This window comes from Saccostrea echinata, unplaced genomic scaffold (assembly GCF_033153115.1).
Source record: "Saccostrea echinata isolate AGI-Se365-2 ecotype Australia unplaced genomic scaffold, CSIRO_AGI_Sech_v1 ptg000025l, whole genome shotgun sequence".
NCBI classification, from domain to species: Eukaryota; Metazoa; Mollusca; class Bivalvia; order Ostreida; family Ostreidae; genus Saccostrea; species Saccostrea echinata.
In genome coordinates, this window is record NW_026889774.1 from 15,339,210 (window position 1) to 15,362,999 (window position 23,790).

The following is a 23,790-nucleotide window of genomic DNA, read 5'->3' on the forward strand; positions in this document are numbered from 1 at the left end:
TTCGAGAATTTCTTGGGTTAACCATTTTGATCTTGCATCATACTTCACTCTTTTTGTTTTTATTTTTGCATGTTTGTCTAGTACAGTATTAAAAAGTGAATAAATTTTTTTAAATGTATCATTTGGATTAGAGAGTGAATCTAAAGATTGGAAATTTAACTTTTCCAAGTCTGAGAGAAAGTTTATTTCATTAAACTTTTTGAAGTCTCTATATGTTATCTCTGTGTGTTTAAACTTCCTTACATAATCATGTAATTTTCTCGTAAAACAAATAGGATAGTGGTCAGAGACTGCAATTGGCGGTACTACAGATTCACATATGTTCTCGGGTAGGTTAGTATATACATGAATCAATTAGGTTTGATCATATAGTAAAACAGTATAACTGTATAATTTTTTTGAAAATCTTCTTCCTGCTCCTCGGAACTGTTCACGGTAGCTCAGTTGGTAGAGCACTCGCTCCGTGATCGTGAGGTCGAATCTCGGCCGCGACTGACCTCGGTAAAAAATGGGTAGCAGCTGTTCATTCGCCATGCGCTCGGCACTTTGAAGTAAAAGTTGCGGGTCCTTCGGATGAGACCTTAAAAAAAACGAGGTCCCGTGTAACGGCAGGCGTTGGCACGATAAAGATCCCTCACTGCTTAATGGCCTTGATTGCCGAGTAAAGGTCAAAATTTGAAGCCCTTCACCGGTATATGGTGACGTCTCTATATAAGTGAAAAATTCTCGAATGGGACGTAAAACAACATACAATTAATCAATCAATCCTGCTCCTTGGTATTACGCAAACAATCAAACTTACTGCATAGTTATGATGAGCAAAGATGTCTCTTCCCAAATTGGGAGAACAAGAGAGACCAATTTGAGAGGGAGTGCAATTGATAGTCTAAAAGAGCTGAAGTACTGTTGTTTTGTTTTGTCAGAAAGATGATAGTGACAAATGGGGGCAAGTACAGAGAAGTAAATAGATCTGCTTCAACATTTGTTACTGAATAATAGATTATTTGTTGATCCCTGATCATCTTATTTCTCTTGCTTTTGGGCAACATAGACTCAATCATCTACAAATTTGCCTATGTTTTAGTATTTTAAAAATTATAAAGATTTTGATTCTGTTTAACCAAGATCAAAGGCAATTGTTCCGATCCACTGAGATTTAATTACATTTGCAATTAAATATACCCCATTATTTGATAGCTATTTATTAAAATTTTATATTATTTCTATACATTGCATTGAGTTTTATTATTGATTTGTTTACCAGCACGTTTCAAATAAATAGAAATACGGATAGACCGGGTCTTTCTATATATAAACAATATAAACTCGGAAAGACCCTTTCTTTCTAAAAATTGATGAGGGAAATTTTGTAGTAACGTGTTTGTTTGTTTGTTGTTTAACGTCCCTCTCGATAATTTTTCCCTCATACGGAGACTACAACACTTGCCGGTGGAGAGCTGCAAATTTATACCTTTACTCGTCACTCAGGGCCATTGAGCAGTGGGGGATCTTTTTGTGCCAACACCTACTGCGACATAGGTGGTTTATACGTCTCATCCGAAAGACCGGTCTCCACGTCCCGCAGCGGGATTCAAACCAGCGACGAAGGATCAGCTCCTTACTTTGCGACTCTAGAGCAGACACTCAAACCGCTACGCCATGAGGGCAACTTGTAATGTGTGAAAATGATTTTGATTCACTGTAGTATGTCATTCAAACCAATCAAATTCTTTTCAAGTTAATGTGATTAATCAATAATTACTCGGATTGACAGGTACTGTCTCATTTTATTTTTTTCTTTGCAATTTCACAATCTTCCTTCCAAACTAATTAAACAAATGAAATCTTTGTGGAAAGTAATATATCAAATACAGTCCTTTCATTTTGGCAATCCACATATATATCAACTTTACAGGAAAGCATATTGACCTCGCGCTTCGTGCTCGATTTATCTATGGATCGACCTCATGAAAGGGCTATATTTATATATAATAACTAGATGCTGTCATAAGACAGTAATACCCGCACTAGGGTGTTTGCCTCTAAATGCGTCCTTCTTCAAATTCTGGTAACCAGGGACGAAGCACAAATTTAAATCAAGCATAAAATCCTCAGGTGATCTTGCAGTCCGTATGGGTCCTCTTATGTAAATATTTCATTACCAGTCTGATATTACATAATTTAATAATGTAAATTCTGTTAAAGAGAGAATTTTTGAAAGATTTGTGTAAAGAAAAGGGGCGGTAATTTTTGGCCCATAATTGGGACTTGTTATATTAATGTCAAAACAACAAATATTATTATTTTAGTGCATACCTTTTTTGATGAACTTAAGAAAAAATAGATGCTAAAATGACAACTTGTGCAATTTTTTTTCATTATAAAGAAGTATTAATCCCTTTCCAAACCTTGACCCGATCAACTTTGTCAAAAATCAACCTCCAACCACGATTTATCTGTTTTCCTGTCATACTTCGAATAGATAAAAAAAAAAACTTACAATGTATGTAAAAATAAAACAATAATGTAAAAATTAAATATATATATATATATATATATATATATATATATATATATAAATTTTACAAATGTACACGTGTTTGCAAAATTTCTAGACCCATGCATGGATTTACGTCACACTGCAAGCACTACTTTTACCGTTATCGTTATTGGATTGCACATGGCGTATGTACATCATTATTATCAGTGGGAATATTAATATTTAGTGTGTGTTTTAAATTGATTTATTATAATTGTATGTAGTTAACAGTACCTATAACAGGTGCATTATGAATATATTATTTCAAAAGTTTTGTATGGAAAGGGGTTTGTTTGTTTGTTGTTAAAAAGACTTATCGCATGTTTCTAAATTATTTGAAATTAAAAGTGTAAAACGTTCCTTATGACCACAGTTTATAAATTTAGTGTTTTTACTGCGGATAAACCGCGGGAATTAACCAGTTTTTGACTCAAATGAAAACCCCTGAATTAAAAATCTATGTTTATTAGATATCGATCACGTGTCCCTGTGACGTCAAAGGCGAGAATGGCTGATCAGCTCTTCACGTTAATCTTACTAAAATATACGCGATATAACCTGAATATTCTACTTTGTGGACGACCAAATCACTGATTTTATCGATAGGAAATTGAATACCCAACCTTATATTTTAGAATTGTCAGCAAGAAAAAATCTGAAAAATCTGTTAGCATTGTAAAAATAGCAGCGACGATAGCGAGGGAGACGCGGCGAAGACGAAGAAACTCGCCGTCACAATACAATTTGATATGTCATCTTTAACCTATTTGATTCAGAAATTTAATATCATATAACTTTGTTATTCTTCGCATTAGCATTCTTTAGCATTACATTAATTTACATATGTTTTGTAAAGGATGGCGGTCTTGAAAAATAATTTTTCGATCACGAAACATTGCCGTAATCAGAGCTACAGATTCTTAATGTTTGGAATAAAAAACGAAAATATCTCGAAAACCTTATACCTAAGAACTAGTAAATGTTCAAATAATAATTAAAAAGCACGTGTGCATATTCTCATCTCTCTATCACTGAATTGTCGCCTATGACGTCAGAGCAGTATTTCGCAGAAATCCGACTGAAATATGCATATTGCCGTATTTGAATTTCAACTCTCAATATCTCTTAAAATATGCTTATTGTATTCAGTATTTTAATAAACAAGGTTGTAGATAATATTTTTCATAAAAATACGATTTTTAAAAGATCATGCGAAAAGTCCTTTAACGTCCCTCTCGAGAATTTTTCACTCATATGGAGACACCACCACTTGTAGGTGGAGGGCTGCAAATTTTAACCTATGATCGGCACTCAGGACCATTGAGCAGTGAGGGATCTTTTTCATGCCCACTGTGACCTCGATTTATACAGTCTCATCCGAAGGACTGGTCTCCACGTCCCGCAGTGGATTCGAACCCGCGAAGTAAGGATCAACTCCTTACTTCGCGACCCTAGAGCAGACGCTCTAATCAACCACTGCGCCACGCGGGTGACTAGACCGGGGTAAAATAATCAGAAAATGGTTAGGGGCCTATTAAAGATCATTGGAATGCCACAATTATACAAATTATACAATGAGGCAAGTCCCTGGGGTCATTCCCACTCTTCGGAACCGGAATCAATAAAATAGCTTTCATTAAAGCAAAAGCCCTTGAGACATCTTTGTATTATGACATACTAAATAGGATATATGGGGTCATGACCCCCGGAGGTCATTCTCAACCCCTAAAACTTCAAATGATCATATATCCTGAAAATGGTATACAGCATCTCCCCTTAACCATGTATAATATTGTCCCTTGAGTCATTATGCATTAAATGGTATAAAGGTTATGGCCCTTTGAAGTCATCCTCACCCTGAAACTAGAAATGATCACAATATGACCTGCATCGAAAGTGTGTCAGTGATAATCTGCTTTTATTCAGGACCCCCTAGGGTCAGCCCACCCTCCTAGAATCAGAAAACGAAAATCATTCAGAGACCCGCCATTCTACTTTGTGTACATGTACATTTTTGTATTATTCACAATTTGTGTTAATTGCCAAAACGAGTTATCAATAATTTGGATACATAAACGACCCGGGGGCTGGGAAGGGGGAAAAGGGGAAGGAGTTGCATGTCTGCATGGTCTTAAATGTTAGAAACTCTAAAAATTCGTGAATATTAACCCAGCCGTTTCCCACTTGTCATCATTATTTACTGATCTTCACACAACAAACATGTGGCTTTATTAAATCAATAGATTATGGACTTTTTGGTCATATGCCTAGCTCTCCCTTGAATCAGGAATGGTGAAATAAATATTTTAAGAATGATTAAGAATTAAAACAGATCTTGTATAATCTCTTAAAATTGATTAAGCTCTGTAGTTGAATTAGCTATACTGGTATAGCTTGGTTTTGCTATTAAAAACACTTTGATTTAGCTATTTAATCATACTTTTTTTAAATGTACATTTTTATCAATACAGATAAAAGGTGCACTATGCTGACATGAATATAAATTTTCAGCTTTGAGTTTTCTGAAAACAATTGCTTTTCAAATATTGTGTCACTTGAGAATTTGCTATTACAAATATATAAAGTTTTGCATGGGGCTATGTACCTGGGGTAATCTCTCTCTCTCTCTCTCTCTCTCTCTCTCTCTCTAACATCTACTTGAGTCAAAATGGAATTATAAGACAATTTTTTTTAATGATGACATTTTAGGATTTTACACTAATTCATCACTGTTCATACTGCACTAGAATGATGCCCCTCCCAGAAATGTAAAAAAAAAAATAAGTTTACTCACTATCTTGTCTTTGATCTATATCTATAATTACAAAAAGACACAGCCAGAAGTCTTTTATCTGGTTTGTTACAAATTTCACATGGAAGTCCTATTAACTTGCTCAAGATCAGTAGAAATGAACTCGACCAGTTATGCTTGAAAAGTACTCACTGTGAACCTTACTTGTTGAAGACAGGTAAACATACCCCTCAGGGTATAATTATTATACAAAGGCCAGTACAAATTTGAAGAGTCATGATTAAATCATCATTATCTTACTTAAAATAAGAAGAGACACACTAGAGGTGTGACGAAATATTTAGAAACACAGAGTTTTATTTTTCATGTAAAATATTCTTTCTTGTGTAAAACAATTATTCAAATGAAGGGTCAAACCTTCTTTTAAGGGGAGATAAGAATGAGTGAAAATTTGAAAAATCTTCTTAAGAACCACTGGGCCAGAAAAGTTTAAAATTATGTGAAACTTCATTATATAGTGTAGATTCAACTTTGTCCAAATCATGACCTTCAGGGGTAGGGTGGGGCCACAATAGGGAATCATAGTTTTTGGAAACATGGGAATGTACAGTAAAGCACGCTTATAACTAAGTGCCTGGGACGGACGATTTTGCTTTGTTATCAGTGTAATTGCTTATATCCATTATGTTTACAATATATTTGAAAATCACTTTGCGTCAATTCATTAAATTAAGCGTGTTTTACTATAAGCATGCTCTACTGTGTAAGAAAAAAATCTTCTCAAGAACCACTGGGCAAGAATAGTTGAATCTTAAGTGAAAGATTCATTGTATAGTGTAGAAACAAATTTGTTCTTTCAAAATTCTACTCCTCCTACAGTTTTTATGCAACGAGTAGACTCTACTTTTTGTCCGTTTTCTTCTTCAATCACATTTTGTCGAAGCCGTAACTTGACAACCCTTTGACATTAAGACTTCAAACTCGGAACATGGAGAGGTGGTATGGAAGTAGGGTTGAGGCCACCAAACTTTTTTGACCTTGATCATTTGATAAGGTCAAGGTCAATTTTTACATCAAAATAAAGTCCTGGCTATAACCTGAGAACCCTTTGAAATTAGGATTTCAAACTTGTTACATAGAAAGAAGACATTTACACAAGATGCACTGCATCAAAATTTTGACACTGACTCTTCGTCATTCAAGGTCAAATTGAGAAAAACACCACCAAACCATAACTTAAGAACCTTTTGACATTAAAACTTTAATCCTGAATTATGGAGAGGTGTTATGGAGAAAAGGTGCATTCCAACAATTTTTTTACCTTGACCCATTTATAAAGTCAAGGTCAATCTTTTACATGAAAATAAAATTCAGGGCATAATGTGAGAAGCCCTTGACGTAATGAATTCAAATTTGGAACTTGGATAGAAGACATTGACACAAAATTTGATGCATCAATTTTTTTACCTTGACCCTTTCTTCATTGAAGGTCAAATTAAGAAAAAAGACAACCAGACCATAACTCATGACATCTTCAAAGACATTAAGACTTTAAACGTCATTGTTTACCCCCCATTTGACCTCTAAGGTGAAAATGAAAATTTCCGAAACCTTATTGCACATCTACAGGACACTATCAATCATCTTCCAAAAGATAATTACGCCACTGTGTGATATGTAGGAGGAGTTCTGGGAACCAGGGTCTTTTTGTATAAAAAACATTTTTCGATCCCCATTTGACCATCAACGTAAAAATGAAGATTCCGAAACCTTATTGCTCATCTTCAGGACACCACCAATCATCTTCCAAAAGATGATAAAGCTACTGCATAAAATGTAAGAGGAGTCCTGGGAACCAAGGTCTTTTTGTATAAAAACGTCATTTTTCGACCCCCATTTGACCCCCAGGGTAAAAATGAAAATTCCGAAACCTTATTGCACGTCTACAGGATACCACCAATCATCTTCCAGAAGATGATTAGGCTACTGCGTAAAATGTAGGAGGAGTTCTGGGAACCAGGCTTTTGTAGAAAAAACGACATTTTTTTACCCCCGTTTTGCCCTGAGGGTTAAATTGAAAATTCCAAAACCTTATTTCACATCTTTAGAACACACCTTTCATATTCCAAGAGATTAATTGAATTCTGCTTAAAATGTAGGAGTAGTTAGATTAAGAAGAAAGTGTTACAGACGGATGGACGGACATGAGTAACAAAAATATACCCGAAGTTTCTTTAGAAAGTGCGGGTATAAACATCAATAAAGTTATAAACCATTGTAAAACTCAATGTTTATGTAAAAACAACAATAAAGATTTTCAGGAAAGGATTGAAGATTATGTATAAAACTTTTTTAGAAGAAAACCTAAATACTGACCAACTAAGTTAAGTTAAGAAATTGTTCCAAATGAAATTAAAACATATGGCTCAGTGGTTTTTTTGTAAAAGATATATAGTTAAAAACTATTTAACTTAATATTGCATACCAGAGAATTCCAATATGCATGGAGAAAATCATTCATTATTCTCATCTATAAATTTGAAGATAAGATTGACCTAAATAATAATAGAGGTAACTCACTCCAGAACTGTATAGCAAAACATTTAGTGCTGCACTTAATAAAAGATTAATGCTACATTATGATAAATTATTCTAAAAAAAAAACATTTTGGCTTTAGAACAGATCAAAGAACAACAGACAACTTTTTGTTATTAAATCTTTAATAACAAAATATTTTGTTCGAAATAGAGTAAAAAATATGCCTGCTTTGTAGATTTGCACAAAGCATTTGACACTGTTTGGTACAATGGAATTCTATATAAATTGTTGAACAATCAAATTGGCCAAATTGTTTTAAGTATGCAGTTCATGTGAAGAAGCTGTTAAGATTGTAAACACTCATTCCAATTATTTTATACGAGATAGAGGAGTAAATTAAGGGGATAGTATAAGTCCATCATTATTCAACTGATTTAATAATGACATGCTAGATTCATTTGATCAGTCATGTGATCCACTCGTACTCAAACACACACATGTATCTAGATTAAGTTTTGCAGATGACCTTGTTCTGCTCTAAGAGTACCATATTGCTTTACACAATACAATGAACAAATTTGTAGAATAATTACTTAAATTGGCAACTTTTGTTAATGCTACAAACACAAAAGTTTTATTTCTTCAAAAAATATATAAACCAACCCCTGTTTTTTTTTTTTTAATGATAATCACCCTCTTGAAGAAGTAAAAGGATATATTTTCCGTTTAACAATAATTGATCACAAAGGTAGTTAAAACAAAGGAATACTGGAGCTGTCTATGAAAGGCTTAAAAGTAATATTCTCCCTAAGAAAAAAAAATTCTTTAGTTTCACACAATTACCTGTGAATTTGTCTTGTAAATTATTTGACACTCTTTGTTGGCCCTATTTTATAGCTTAATAGTGAAATATCGTTTATGGATGATAATCATCCTTCATAAAGAGCAATACTTAGAGCAATGAAAAATAACAATTCATGTGATAAGCTCTCTTTACAAGAAAAATATGTCGATGGAAAAGTACATGTTAGATATTGTAAAACAGTTCTATGACTCAGCAATATAGCATGCAATATTTCATCATTGTGTGAACTTGGTAGACTTCCAGTTTTTTTCTTTTAATAAAACTCAAGTTATGATGTACTTTGTACGGCTAAACTCTCAGAATGTAAACCCCATGGTTGAAGAATCTTATGATATCAATATGTCTTTGCACGAAGATGGACTTTACTCATGGCATACCCTTGCGCCGTCTATTTAAAAACTAAAATTATATATTAACAGTTTCTTTATACATTGAAAAAATTGCAGCCCTCCATTGACAAGTGGTGGCTTCTCGATATGACTGATAAATTCTCGAAAGAGATGCTAAACAAAGAAACAAGCAAACATAAATTTACTACTTCCCTTTACCATTTCATAACTGAATAATATTAATGGAGTAAATATTTTTATGTAGTGTAAATTCAATTTTCTTACTGATCAAAAGGAGATGTATTTGGGCTTTCAAGAAGATAAGAATGGACACAAGCATAATGTTCAGTAGCTCTAGAAAACTTTAATAATGATACACAAGTGACACTGCTATAGCAAATGGGGATCTTATTTTACTGAATTTTATAATAGGAAACAATTTTTGAAGCAAAAATTTAGAAAGACCATTTTTTTTTATTTTCACAGATCAGTGTTATTCTATTTTAAAAATAAAGTAATTTTTTTTCTTTTTTGACAATCATTTTACAGGTGAATACAGTCAGTTCCATTGTTACAAGGGAGACGTATCTTGCAAGCCTTGTCCTGAAGTGCATCACTCATGTGTTGGTCTACCTGATGGTGACAATGCCATCTTGGGACTCACATGGACCTCTATGTACATCACGTGTTTGTTAAACAGAACCATTGCAGAAAAAACATGTGAGAATGGTGTATTTGATCCTCAAAAGAGAATATGTACAGCCCCTGTGATACTTGGTAGGTCACTTTATTCTATAAAAGAGAGCTGACATAGTCATGTAGCAACTGGGTACAGGGTAATACTTGGTAAGTGAAGTTTATACCTCTAAGCAAGGTATGATAGTTATTTACAAATCAAGTATAATCCCGTACACTGGTCATTATACATGACTGTAACTACATGTAATACTACAGGTATTATATAAAGGGGTTATCACTGTTTTAACATCAATGATATTAATATTATGATATTATTAGCACAGCTCATGAGCTTTTCTGATCACATTTTGTCCTAGGTCCGTCTGTCTGAAATCTTTTCACATTTTCGACTTCTTCTCCAGAACCACTGGACCAATTCAATTTCAACCAACCTTGCCACAAAGCATCCTTGGGTGATGGAGATTCAATTTTGTTGAAATTAAATGCAACGCCCTCTTTCAAAGGGAGATAATAAAGAATTACAGAACCGACCAGACACAACATAACACCAGAGTGAACCCCCAAAGCGAACACCGGGTTCGCTTTGTGTTCGCTTGGGGTCCGCTATTAAAAAATCTGGGTGTGCTCCGGGTTCGCTGTGCTTTTACTCGGGGTCGTTCTGGGTCCGCTTAAGCAAACCCTGCGTTCGCTTTCACTCAAGCATGAAGCGGACCCCCGTTTTATCTTACCGCGTGTTAGCTCCACCCCTTACATATTCCAAATGAACATTAGTTGAAATGGTTCATTTCAGCATTCGGAAGCACGTATGATCCTGCAAGCGGCAATTAAAAGACATTAATAATTATACCAGAATATCACACTATATTGTTCTACGCATTATTTTCACGGACCAAGAATTATTATGGGAAGAGGACAATTTTTGTTCCTTTGTGTTTTTGTTTGCATAAATATTTTTATAACAGAGTGAACAGTAATTTACAGGAAAATATTTTAAGTTGAGTAGTGGTGTACATATGTTTTGATTAAATTGCTACGGATTAAGGGTAAGAAAACAAAAATCTTTTACATTTAAAAAAAATATTTTCTCAAATTTCTTTATTTTTTGTCAATCAATCCATAAATCGCATTAAAAAATTAAACGGCAGACTAATTGGTGACATAAAGGTACATTGTATGATTGTTTGTACAGTAAAGTTTTTGTTAGGTTCGATGTTTTAGGAAATATATGTATACTGATCGAATTCTTTTGCATCGACTTTGGTCATGACATGCTTTGTTGCTTAATATAATACCCATTATACTCTTAATAATATTTCCTTTAATGGAAAATGCGTTGTCTCGACCGTCAAACAATTATTTATCAAAACAAACGTTACCCGAAATGATTTAAAACTAAAACAGAAACTCCATCCCCACCCCCACCCCACCCTAACCCCCAACTCCCCACCCCTCACCCCCACCCCAAAGCATTTTATAATAATTTTGTCTTGATGCAGAATTTGTACATAACGATTTGTTTCTTTCCATGTATATATATTTCAGACTTCCGTCGCTGTGAAGATCACATTTATGTGCATGTTTTCATCAATTTCAAGCGTCATTTAGAGAGTTATACAAATAATTGATATTTTATTAAAGGTTTTTTTTTTTTCTTTTTCGTCTTATGAAGAATTCTTGAAAAACAAAAAAAAAAAAGTTAAATCCCACAAAGAAAAAGAACGACTAAATATAGTTATAACGAAGAATATTATCACTGGTTTAATTTAATTTATTGGCAGTAAGCGATCAAACATTAAGAGTGAATTAATAAAAAGTAAGATGAAATTAAAGATGACAGAAAAACAAGGGAATATACAGAATATCTTGTAAAATTCTACTTCTAAAGTCTGACGAGGCATGTGACTCGATTGTTTCTGTATAATATGTATTAAGTCACGTGCCTCACCTTCCGGGTTATGTGATCCCCCCCCCCGCTTTCACTAAAAGTGGGGGGTATTAATTTGGCCTGTCTGTCCGTCCGTCCGTCCGTCCCTCCGTCCGTCCGTCTGAATTTCTGTCTGTCTGTAACATTTTCGTTTCCGTGCGACATCTCAAGAAGCCTTTGAGCTTTCGCAAAGAAATTTTACATAACAACTCCCTATGGTCTAAAGAAGACCCCTATTGATTTTGAGGTCAAAAGGTCAAGGTCATAAAAACATAAATTTTGTCTGTTTTAACACTTTCGTTTCCGTGCGATATCTCGAGGAGCCTTAGAGCTTTTGCAATGAAATTTTACATAACAACTCCTTGTGGCCTAAGGAAGACCCCTATTGATTTTGAGGTCAAAAGGTAAAAGATCAAGGTCGTAAATACATACATTCTGTCTATGTGTAACGCTTTCGTTTCCGGGCGATATCTCAAGAAGCCTCTGAGCTTTTGCAATGAAATTTTTTATACTTAACTCCCTTTGGCCCCGACCGCCCCTCTCAGAGTGTCCCACTCCGTTTTTTTTATTTTGATCATTTTTTTTTGTAAAGTCAAATGGAAATGTGTTGGCATCGATCACGCTCAAAGTTTAAGAGTTACTCCCCGTCAGTATTAAAAGTCGCGTGGCACTTTTTTTTAGCACAGGAGCATGTGGAGAGTTATTATATACAGTACAGTCGGCAGACTTTATATTCTAATTACATCTGTAACGAGAGAAGAGAAAAATGCAGCGGACCAGACCGGGATTCGAACCTGGGCCCCCCCCCCCAGAATCTCCAGTCAGGTGCTCTACCAACTGAGCAATCTGGCCACCAGCGATCGAACCCGTCTGACCGCCACACATCTATTAGGACTGTTAAGTAAAAGCTAAATTGCACGCATGTGTTGTGTAAAATTTTGACGATATCGAACGTGAATGTATACATGGAGATGTAACCTGCTGTTTGCATTTGATTTGTATCAATGTCAAGCGCTTCGTTAGGTCTAGGGGTATGATTCTCGCTTTGTATGCGAGAGGTCCCGGGTTCAAATCCCGGACGATCTCGTATTTTTCTTTTTTGAATTTGTTTTTTCCAATTTACTAAACGATAGCATTCAACATATGAAATGAAGAAGTTATGATGTCTGGCGTGTACAAACCTTCTCATAAAATCATTTTACAGTGTAATAAATATTTTATATAAAAAGAATCATTTGTTCACATTTCAAAGAAAAAGCAATCATATCTATATATCCATATTGGTATTTTTTATTTGTTTCAGTATATACATTTAATAACTCTGCAAATCCAGGAGGGTTCGAACCCCCAACCCCCATCTGTGCATGCTCTTCTTTTTTTCTTAAACGGGGGACACAAATTTTCTGACTTAGCTTGTTTAAGATAGAATGATAGAATAATATACTTTATCCCATGATTTATTTGGAAAAAATATAGACAAAAATAGGGTGGGGTCATTAAAAAATCTTCTCAAGAACCACTGGCCCAGAAAAGCTGAACCTTACGTGGAAGAATCCTTGGGTAATATAGATTCTAAATTGTTCAAATCATGACCCCGGGGGTAGGGCAAGACCACAATAGGGAATCCAAGTTTTATATAGAAATATGTAGACAAAAATCTTTAGAAATCTTCTTCTCAAGAACCACTGGGCCAGAAAAGCTGAAACTTACGTGGAAGAATCCTGGTGTAGTGTAGATTCTAAATTGTTCAAATCATGACCCCTGGGTGTAGGGCGGGGCCACAATAGGGAATCCAAGTTTTACATTACAATATATATTTAAAATCTTTAAAAATCTTCTTCTCAAGAACCACTGGACCATTAAATATGAAGCTTATGTGAAAACATCCTGGTGTAGTGTAGATTCTAAATTATTCAAATCATGACCCCTGGGTGTAGGGTGGGGCCACAATAGGGAATCCAAGTTTTACATTACAATATATATTTAAAATCCTTAAAAATCTTCTTCTCAAGAACCACTGGACCATTAAAGCTGAAGCTTATGTGAAAACATCCTGGGGTAGTGTAGATTCTAAATTATTCAAATCATGACCCCGGTGGTTGGTGGGGCAACAAAAGGGAATCTAAGTTTTACATTGGATAGGTAAAAAAATAAACCTTCAAAAACCTTCTTGTCAAGAACCACTGGGCCAAAAAAGCTGAAACTTACGTGGAAGCATCCTGGGGTAGTGTAGATTCGATTTTAAATTGTTCAAACCATGACCACTGGAAGAAAGGCGGAGGGAATCCAATTTTCACATTGAAATGTGTAGAAAAAAATCTTTACAAATCTTCTTCTCAAGAAACACTGGACCAGAAAAGCTGAAACTTAATTAAGTAGAAGCACCTTGAGGTAGTGTAGATTCTAATTTGTTCAAATCATGACCCCTGGGGTTAGGGCGGGGCCACAATAAGTACTACAAGGGGGGGGGGATCAGGTGAAAAAAAAGCAAGGCCAAAGTTACTCAGGGGAGCGTTGTGGCCCATGGGCCTGTTGTTTGTTCTTAATTGGGGATATAAATACCCTGAACTAGCTTGTCAGTATTGATACATACAGGTCTTGCATGCAACTGAAATCTATTTAAGGATGATATAAACATACTTGTTTTATCATCGTACATGTATTAAATAACAATATATAGCTACAAACATTTTATAAATCCCCTCCTTACTCTTACATATGACAAAACGATTTCTTTGTACAGTACATGTAATTATGTTCCCAAAACAAAGTTTGGGAACATATTGCTTTTACTCTGTTTCTTATTATCAAGTTATGGACATTTTTCTGATTTTGAAATGACATTTTATCCGCGCGAGATCTAAAGAACGGCTAAAGATATGAACGGAAACTTATTGGAGAGCATAGAACATGACTTCTAGATATGTGGGTTTGCCTTTACGTGCGTCGTGAGTACTTCCGGTCGCTACCGGAAGCGAATTAAAAAAAGTCAATTTTTTCAACTTTTACGTTTTTCAATATTTTTCTTTGATTTTAATAGGGTTAATAGAGACTCTTATTGTAATGCTTAACATATAATTTGTTTTTAAAATTGTCTACCAGAATACATTTTAAAAATAGATTTTTTAGACAAATCTTGTGCACGCAATATCTCGAGAACTATTCAATGATTTTCCATCAAACTTTCAGGGATAATGCGCTATAACATGCCATTGTGACGTTTGAAAGAAGTTTGGAGAAATTCGTTTCCAATTCCCAGTTATGGACACTTTCTGATTTTGAAATGAAATTTTATCCGCGCGAGATCTAAAGAACGGCCACAGATATGAACTGGAGACTTGTTGGAGAGCATTGAACATGATTCCTAGATGTGCGGGTTTGCCTTTTCGTGCGACGTGAGTACTTCCGGTCGCTACCGGAAGCGAATTAAAAAAAGTCAATTTTTTCAACTTTTACATTTTTCAATATTTTTCATTGATTTTAGTAGGGTTATATTCCTTTATAGATGCAAGTTACCGAACATAATAGGTATCAGTTTCCTTGAGCGTCATATGGCGAGACGTGTTTTGTTGCGAAACATTCAAGACTTTTCATTAATGTGTTACTAATTGGAATAGTCCACTTTGGGGGTTAAGAGGAATATAAAATGTGTAAGAAAACTTAGCGCTGCCTTTATGTTACTTGCCCGTATACGATATGTTATATGTACAGTGTGATAAATATTCTTAGGCTTGAAAATCAGGCTATAGCAACATTTTTTTTTTTAATTTCATTGAAGCTATCACGTACACTTATTCAATTGAATACACATTTCAAAGAAAAGATGCGAAGATTTACTCGTGACGTTTGGCACGAAATAATGTATCTTGACCCGCCTTTCACAAATGGTCTGATGCAGTAGTGTAGAAGTACAGAAAAAGATTACACGGGCATTTCTGTATTTCGAATTGCATAGAACAAAAAAGCTGAATGCTTAAAGAATAAAGGGAGTAAACACAATAATTTTTTTTAGTTTTTATCAGTAACAGATTATTTTCTCTGCTATCAGTTATTGTTAAAACTCAAGTAACAAATCCGATGTAAATCTACTAGCACTTGCACAAAATTTAGCTGGCTAGTTTTCATCCTATAATTCCGCACTATAAGAAAAAAAATTAACCTGCCTGACACTCATTACTTCAGGGAATGAGTGCAAGGTAAAGATCGATGATGGCTGGTACATTGCGCTAGTGTAGTGGTTTCAATATTAAAGAACAAGGTTCACTTAGGGCCTTTTTTGGCCCTGTGAATTTCAGAAAAACTGAATCTGCTTGGTTTTAGTTGAAGATGCATTAAATATCATTTAGACCTTTGATGACTGCGTATCTATCAAAAATGACGTAATTTTCTGGCTAGCCTATGCATTAAGACGTCATGAAATGCGTCATTTTCCTCGTATCCTGAAAATTTCTACAAAACAGCCAATTTTTAAAGCTATTTTTCGATATTTAATATAGGACGTAACCTCTAATCTTAAATATGCAACTATTAAATGATAGAAGTATTTCTGAGGATTACAAAACCTGTTTTATTTTTTTAGATCAGAGGATGCGCTCATATTATTTCTCTTCTTTCTTTTTTAAACTAAAACTTGCATCACTTTATTGCATCTCTTTCACTGTTTTAAAATATGTTAGATTCCACCGGAAATAATCGTCAACTTCCGGTCTATTGCTCGGCAACAGTAAACGACTGAAGTCTAAAACTTTCAGGACTGATAGTCAGTCATCAGTTTATTTGAATCGTGAGAAAATCTTGTATCGCCGTTACTTAATATTATTGTATAGACGAAATTTTGTAAAGGACTTTGTCCGCTTCATTTCTCCAGAACAGCTCAAGATATGAAAGTTAACTCTGTCAGATATCATAGATAATGACTTGTAGATGTCACCATGAATATTCTTTTCGTCGTCAATACTTCCGGTCGTCACAGAAATTGGATTAAAGAGTCGATTTTTTCTATTTCTTCGTCTTTCTAACTTCTTTTTTCTGTAATATTCATAGGGTATGTAATGGCCCTTCTTTGAAGATTTTACGTATTACCAGTTTCTTGATAGGATTAAGAAGGAATTAGATATCTTTAAATATCTTAGAATTTCCGAAAACGTAGGACCAACGTTTCTTTAACACTACAAAATATTGATTTTCCCCCGTATATATAGTTTGCGGGGACTGTCCAGTGCTCATTCACGTAGGAAGTGGTGTAGAGTTAACACCTACCTGGTGATTGGGATAGGCCATAAAAACCTTCCTTTTGCCATGGAAACGAGTTTATATTAAATAAAAACGGTTGTATATGATATGTGTGTGCATTTTATTCGCCCCTATTTTTGTCAACTGTAGAAGACATTGCCATCTTTACCCCCCCCCCCTCCCTTTTTCTCTTTTTCGCTTTTATGTTTTGTTTCTTTATAAAATGACCTTGACATTCATATCACAAGCAACTCTTCTTGACGTTTTCAAAATTATAAGCCTTAATTCTTTCTACAAAATAATCTTAATTTACATGTTTATGTTCAAGACCCCCCCCCCCTTTCTCGAAGCAACCAGGTAGAATACACAGATATAAAATTCACAACTTATAAGGAACTTCTTAAGAGTTTTATTAATAAAATTCAGTTCCCCTGATGTGATTTGATATTTTGCTACCATTCATTCTTCTTCTGTTTTGTCTATAGAATTTATAATTGTTTTATTTAGAATTAATTTATCTTTAGAAAGTAGTGATTGTCAGCTGCATACATTAGCATTTCGCGTTTTCTTGTATATCTATTACTTGCATATTAATAATTTCATTAAATAATATTCAAAAGTATAAAAACTTCATTTCTATTAAATTTTATTAATTTGTAAATCCTTGGATCCGCTCCTGCAGGTGCGCGAAAGCCTCATCACTACTGTAAACAAATTATTCATCACGCCGAAAATGTTCATGATTCCGCTAAACTAAGAAAGTTTACACATAGTTTATCATCTCATAAACAACCATCAGCCCTGTCCAATGCAGAAATGCTCGAAATGAAGGGGAAAATTCAGGAATTGTTTTGCGTCAGCCATGTTTTGACGTGAACCTTACATGGCATTCTGTTATTAAGGTCTTTCGTCTTCACGGAAGACCTTATAGTGATTCTACGTTTTCTAATTATTATTATTATTTTTTCCCCCAAAATTTTGTGCAGGCGATTTCTCGTAAACTATTCAGTGGTTTTAAATGAAACTTTCAGGAATTATGCTTAGTCAAATGCACTTTGTTCATCAGAAGGAAAATTTGGAAAACTCGCTTCCGGTTCCAAGTTATTGACAGTTTTCTGATTTTAAAATGAGATTTTGTCCCCCCCTTTTTTTCTAAAACTGGCTTAAGAGATGAACTGGAGACTTGTTAGAGATGATTGATTATGACTTCTAGATGAGGGGAATCACCTTTTCGTGCGTCGTCAATGTTTCCGTTCGTTACCGGATGCGAATTTAAAAAAGTCGAATTTTAAAACTTTTTTGTTTTTCAATATTTTTCTTTTATATTAGTAAGATAAATAGAGGCTCTTCTGAAAATGCTTAGTATATAATTTATTTTAGAATTGATCAATCCAAACTCTAGATATTTGCATTTCTAAATTTGAAGCGGGTCCAAAATGGCGGCTGTCTTCGCAAACTCCGACGAGCAGGTCGGCACTCCGAGCTCCTCGGGTGGCTCGTTCCTCGCATACTAACCTCGGACGTCAATGGTGTTCTACCATGTTGTTGACACAGTCATGTGATCTTATTTGAAATTCCTCCAAATGTTATACCTTTGAAGTGAGTTACTTTGAAGCACCCCAACAATATGTTTTGCTTTCAAAGACTACTTACATGATGTTGTGATCAAAACCAATATCCAAGGAAGAATTAGACGAGAGAGAAAAAAATGTTTGAAGAACTTTATGCAGAGTAAAATATGAAATGAGTTACAAGGCAGTTTCCGGCGGAGAAATGTAATCGATTTGAAGCATATTTCTCCACCAATCACTTCCGAGGTTTGTATGGAGCATAGCGGAGTCAGTCGAGGATTGCCGATTGGGTTGGAGTTTACGGAGACAGCCGAGCGTCTTGTTGAACGAAACTACCATAAGGATCAATGAAATATTAAAGAATTGTTGGACTTTTAGATTATGAAATGGATAATCTGTCTTCGAAAACATATTAAATACTCTGACCTCTAAATGCAATAAAATGAGTAATTTGTACGGTACATACAATAATATATATGAGAATGGAGATCATTCAATAGAACATACATTTCAAAGAAAAGGCGCGAAGATTTACTCGTGAGATATTGTATTGTGACTCTTCTTTCGTAGTAGAAAAATGGTCTGATGCAGAAGTGCAGAAAAAGATTACACGAACACGTTTGTATGGTTTGTATGAAATACAGGTACATGGAATTGCATGGAATAAAAAGTTGAATACACAAAGAATAAAGGAAGTAAACAGCATCATCAGTTTATCAGTAACAGATTATTTGTTATTGTTTAAACTCAAGTAACGAATTCCGATGTGAATCTGCGTTCACAAAATTTGGCTAGCTAGCTCTCATTCTATAATTCCGCACTATATAAAAAAACTTTTAACCTCCTTGACGCTCGTTACTTCAGGCAATGATACAAAGTTAACATCGATGATGGCTGGTAAAATTGCGCTGGTGTAGTGGCTTCCATATTGAATTTTCACGAAGGCGATCTGGGTTTAATCCCGAATTTGTTTGCTTAAATTTACGCTTTCAACTTTCTAAATGATGTTGAGTGTTTTTTTTTTTGTTAGAGATGATAGAACATTATTTCTAGATTGGCGAAGGGACCTTTTCATTCGTCGTCGTTAGTTCCGGTCGCTCGCAGAAGCGAATTTAAAAAATCGATTTTTTCATCTTCAGTATTTTTCTGTAATATCTGAAGGGTTAAGAGAGCCTCTTTTCAAAATACTAAATATATAATTTGTTTTCGAATTGATAAATCCAACTCTTGATATTCGTCATTTTCACTTTGAAGCGGGAGTTGAGATGGCGTAATGGTTAGCATGTTGGATTTTCACGCTGACGACCAGAGTTAAATCTCCAGAGTGTCTGTAATTTTTTTTTTTCACTTTTTCAGCTTGAATTTACATTTTTATTTCAAAATCGGACGGAAGACCTCTCATTGCTTGCAATGAGTTTCTAGTTATTATTATTATTATAACATTATTATTTTTTTTTTAAACAAATTTTGTACACACGATATCTCGAAAACTATTCAATAGTTTTCTGTCAAACTTTCGGGGATAATGCGCTATTAAATGCCATTGTTATTGTTACATTTGGAAGATTTTTTGAACAATTCGCTCTCGGTTCCAAGTTATGGACAGTTTTCTGATTTTAAAATTAAATTTTGTTGCCCCTTTTTTTCAAAAATGTTAAAAGATATGAACTGGAGACTTGTTAGAGAGTATAGGGCATGTCTTTTAAATAAGCTGAATCTCCTTTTCGTGCGTTGTCATTACTTCCGATCGCTACAGGAAGCAAACTAAAAAATCATTTTTTTTCAACTTTTTAGTCTCTCAATATTTTTCTATGATTTTCATAGGGATAATAGAAACACTTATTGAAATATGTAATATATAATTTGTTTTAAAAAATGTCCACCGGAAGTAGTTTTAAAAATAGATTTTTTTCGATAAATTTTGTGCAAGCAATATCTTGAGAACTATTCAGTGGTTTTTCGTCAAACTTTCAGTGATAAGGAGTTGTGAAATTCCATTGTTACACTTGAAAAAAGTTTGGAAAAATTCGCTTCCGGTTCCAAGTTATGGATATTTTTCTGCTTTTAAAATGAAACTTTGTCAGTGTGGGATCTAAAGAAAGGCTAAAGATATGAACTGGAGACTAGTTGGAGAGTAAAGAACATGACTTCTATATATGTAGAATCCATATTTGTGCGTTGTCATTATTTCCGGTCGCTACCGGAAACGAATTAAAAGATCGAATTTTCAGCTTTTTTGTTTTTCAATATTTCTCTTTGATATAAGTAGGGTTAATAGAGACTCTTTTTAAAAATGCAAAATATATGATTTGTTTTGAAATTGATAAATCCAAACTCTAATAATTACTCTTATTTTTAGACAAATTTTTTGCACTTGGTATTTAGAGAACTTTACAGTAGGTCTTGTTGCAAAACGTTCCAATCTTTTTATAAAATGTGTAAACTAAACGGAATACTCCACTTTGTAGGTAAACAGGAAAATAGATTATGTAGGAAAACATTGCAAATGAAATGCTTTAGTGTTACTTGCCCATATACGATATGTATAATGCCATAAATGTAGGGATGTCAACGAGTACCCGGTTAACCGGGTACTCGATCGAACGTCCGAGTATCGAATACTAAAAACGGTACTCGGTTACTCGTAAGTGTATTTTTTCTTATTTCAAAGTACATATTTTTATCAAAAACTTACCAAAAAATAACTTAAATATGCATACGGTAGTTAGCGTGTCGTCATCTACAACTGTTAAACAGCCGTTATAGCCTGTGGCTGTGTATATACAGTAATTAGTGACCAATCACCTGGTACACTGCTGTTCTCACCTATTGTGGTCCTTAATTTTTGGATGGCTTTCATGATTGGTCTTTTATCTTCAAATCATTTTTAAATTATTCAATTAATAGGTATACGGCAGCGAAATCGGACATGCATAGAAATGTCGCTACCCACTTCAAAAGTGAAGAAATATTTAGAAATAACTAAAGATTAAAAAAAAATGTTGAAAGTCAGTTTCTGTTGTAAGTTTAGTGTGTATGGGGGAAACAACACAGATATGAAATAATATTAGACTAGCGATCCCAACAACGTCCATTCCTTCTATTTCGCTAGTCTAATCACCACAGACCTGAACAACAGATTGTCCCCCTTTTGCGTTGATGAAATAGATCCTGAACAAGAACTGTAAACCATTTGTAATTTTTGATGTATTAATTCTTTTGTGTTTATTTTATAAATAAATTATGATCCGGAAAATCATTTCCCTTGGATTCGATTGTTTATATACATTTATAAACGTGATAAAATCAACTTTGGGGTTTAACAGAGCTTAATATGGGGCTCAAGAAAATTAACACACTTGTAATCTTTATTTCTACCGAGTACCGGGTACTCGATCGGAAAAACATCCGAGTTACCGATTATCAAAAATTGAACGATTTGACATCCCTACATAAATGTACATGTAAATTCTAAAGCTAAAATCAGGCTATAACAGTAATTTTTATATTTTATTGAAGCTATTACACTCATTCCAAAAAAGGCGCAAAGATTTGCTCGTGACGTTTGGCGCGAAATAATATATCGTTCCCGCCTTTAATAGTAGACAAATTGACTGAAGTGCAGAAAAAGATTACACGGATACGTCTCTATTAAGAATTGCATGAAATAAAACGTTGAATGCATAAAGAATAAAGAACGTTAAGACATCAGTAGTTTTCATTTGTAACAGTTTATTTCTTTTACTAAAAGTTATTGTTAAAACTCATGTAGCAAATTCCGATGTGAATCTGCTTTCACGAAATTTATCTGGCTAGCTTTCATCCTATAATTCTGCACTATGACAAAAAAATTAACCTGCTTGACGCGCGTTACTTCAGGCAATGAGTGCAAAGTAAACATCGCTGAAAACGTGTACATTGCGCTGGTGTAGTGGTTTCCATATTAATTTTTCATCTGATGATCTGTGTTTAATCCGTCCTAATCCGTTTTCCCCATTTTATTTTTTCATCTTTATATATTATGGGTTTTTCTGTGTAAATTCTGCCCTATTTTCATTCAATAAAAAATCTTTAAAATTCTTGTATTTTGAAAGACCTATATGTATGTTATATTTTAAGTGTTTTTACTAAGAGCATATATAAATTTAATTTTACATGCCAAGAATATCACACATAAGGATAGTTTTTTCGGACGGAAGACCTCGTTGCTCGCAACGAGTATCTAGTTAAGGTCTTTCGTCTTCACGGAAGACCTTATAGTGATTCTACTGTTTTTTCTTATTATTATTTTTCATTTTTATTTTTTTGACCCTTTCAAATCGCAATATCTCAAAAACTACTCAATGATTTTCAGCCAAGTTTTCAGGAATGATGTGTTATGTCATGCCATTTTGAAATATCGAAAAAGTTCGGAAAAAATTTACTTCCGGTCAGGAATTATTACGATTTTTCACTTTTTCCACTAAAAATCAAGGTCGTGGATGTTCTCGGAAACTGTTAAAGGTAGGAGCCTGAAACTTTCAGGTATGGTAGAATGTGATTTGTAGATGTGTTATGGAAACATTTCGTGTGTCGTCGCCACTTCCTGTCGTCACAGGAAGTGATTTAAAAAGTTTAATTTTTAAAATTTTTTTGTTTTCATTATTTTTTATGATACTTATAGGCTAAATAGAAAATGTTACAAGAATGCTAAATATGTAATTTTTAAAAAAAAAAAAAATGATGAACCCGTACTCTAGATATTTATTACCTGCTACTTTGATGCGATGATCTTTGATAGCGTAATGGTTAGCGTGTTGAATTTTCACGCGGGCTACTCGTATTCAATCCCCAGAATGTCCGAATTTTCTCACACTGTTGTTTGGGTTCATATGTAATATTTTATCTTTAAAGGGGGGGCTATATTGTTCAACGTCAGAGCAATGGTGTTTGACTTCACAATGGTGCTGTGTCTTTTTACTCCTTCATAAAGAGTTTGCAGTTGAATTTTGCACTAAATAATGTGCATATGTGTGAGATATGACAAAAAAGGTAGATGTAAATGTATCTAGGTACCTATGCAATTGTATCACAAACTGGAGATTTGTCAAATTATATTTAGAAAGTAGAATTTATTATTTTCTCATCTTGATTGAGTAACAAATAGCAATTTCAAATGAGAGGGAAGAAACTTCAATGACATTTAGTTTAGAGCAAGATCCGTCATAACTAAAAGCTCAAAGCGACTTAGTGCATAAAGGTATGGTTAATTAATGGTATACAGTGTATTAACACAATAAAACACATAAAAATCTGTATTCTCGAAACAGTATGTGAAAAAATATGCTTTCACGTAAAACA

General features: G+C 34.2%; 1 protein-coding gene across 1 annotated transcript in view; it reads left to right on the top strand.

The window, feature by feature from the left end:
* The window catches only part of LOC133192915 (uncharacterized), an 804,603-nt gene that overhangs the window by 433,277 nt on the left and 347,536 nt on the right, over positions 1-23,790 (top strand). The window contains 1 exon segment of the mRNA XM_061328921.1: positions 9,574-9,801. Coding sequence (XP_061184905.1) covers positions 9,574-9,801 — 228 coding nt within the window.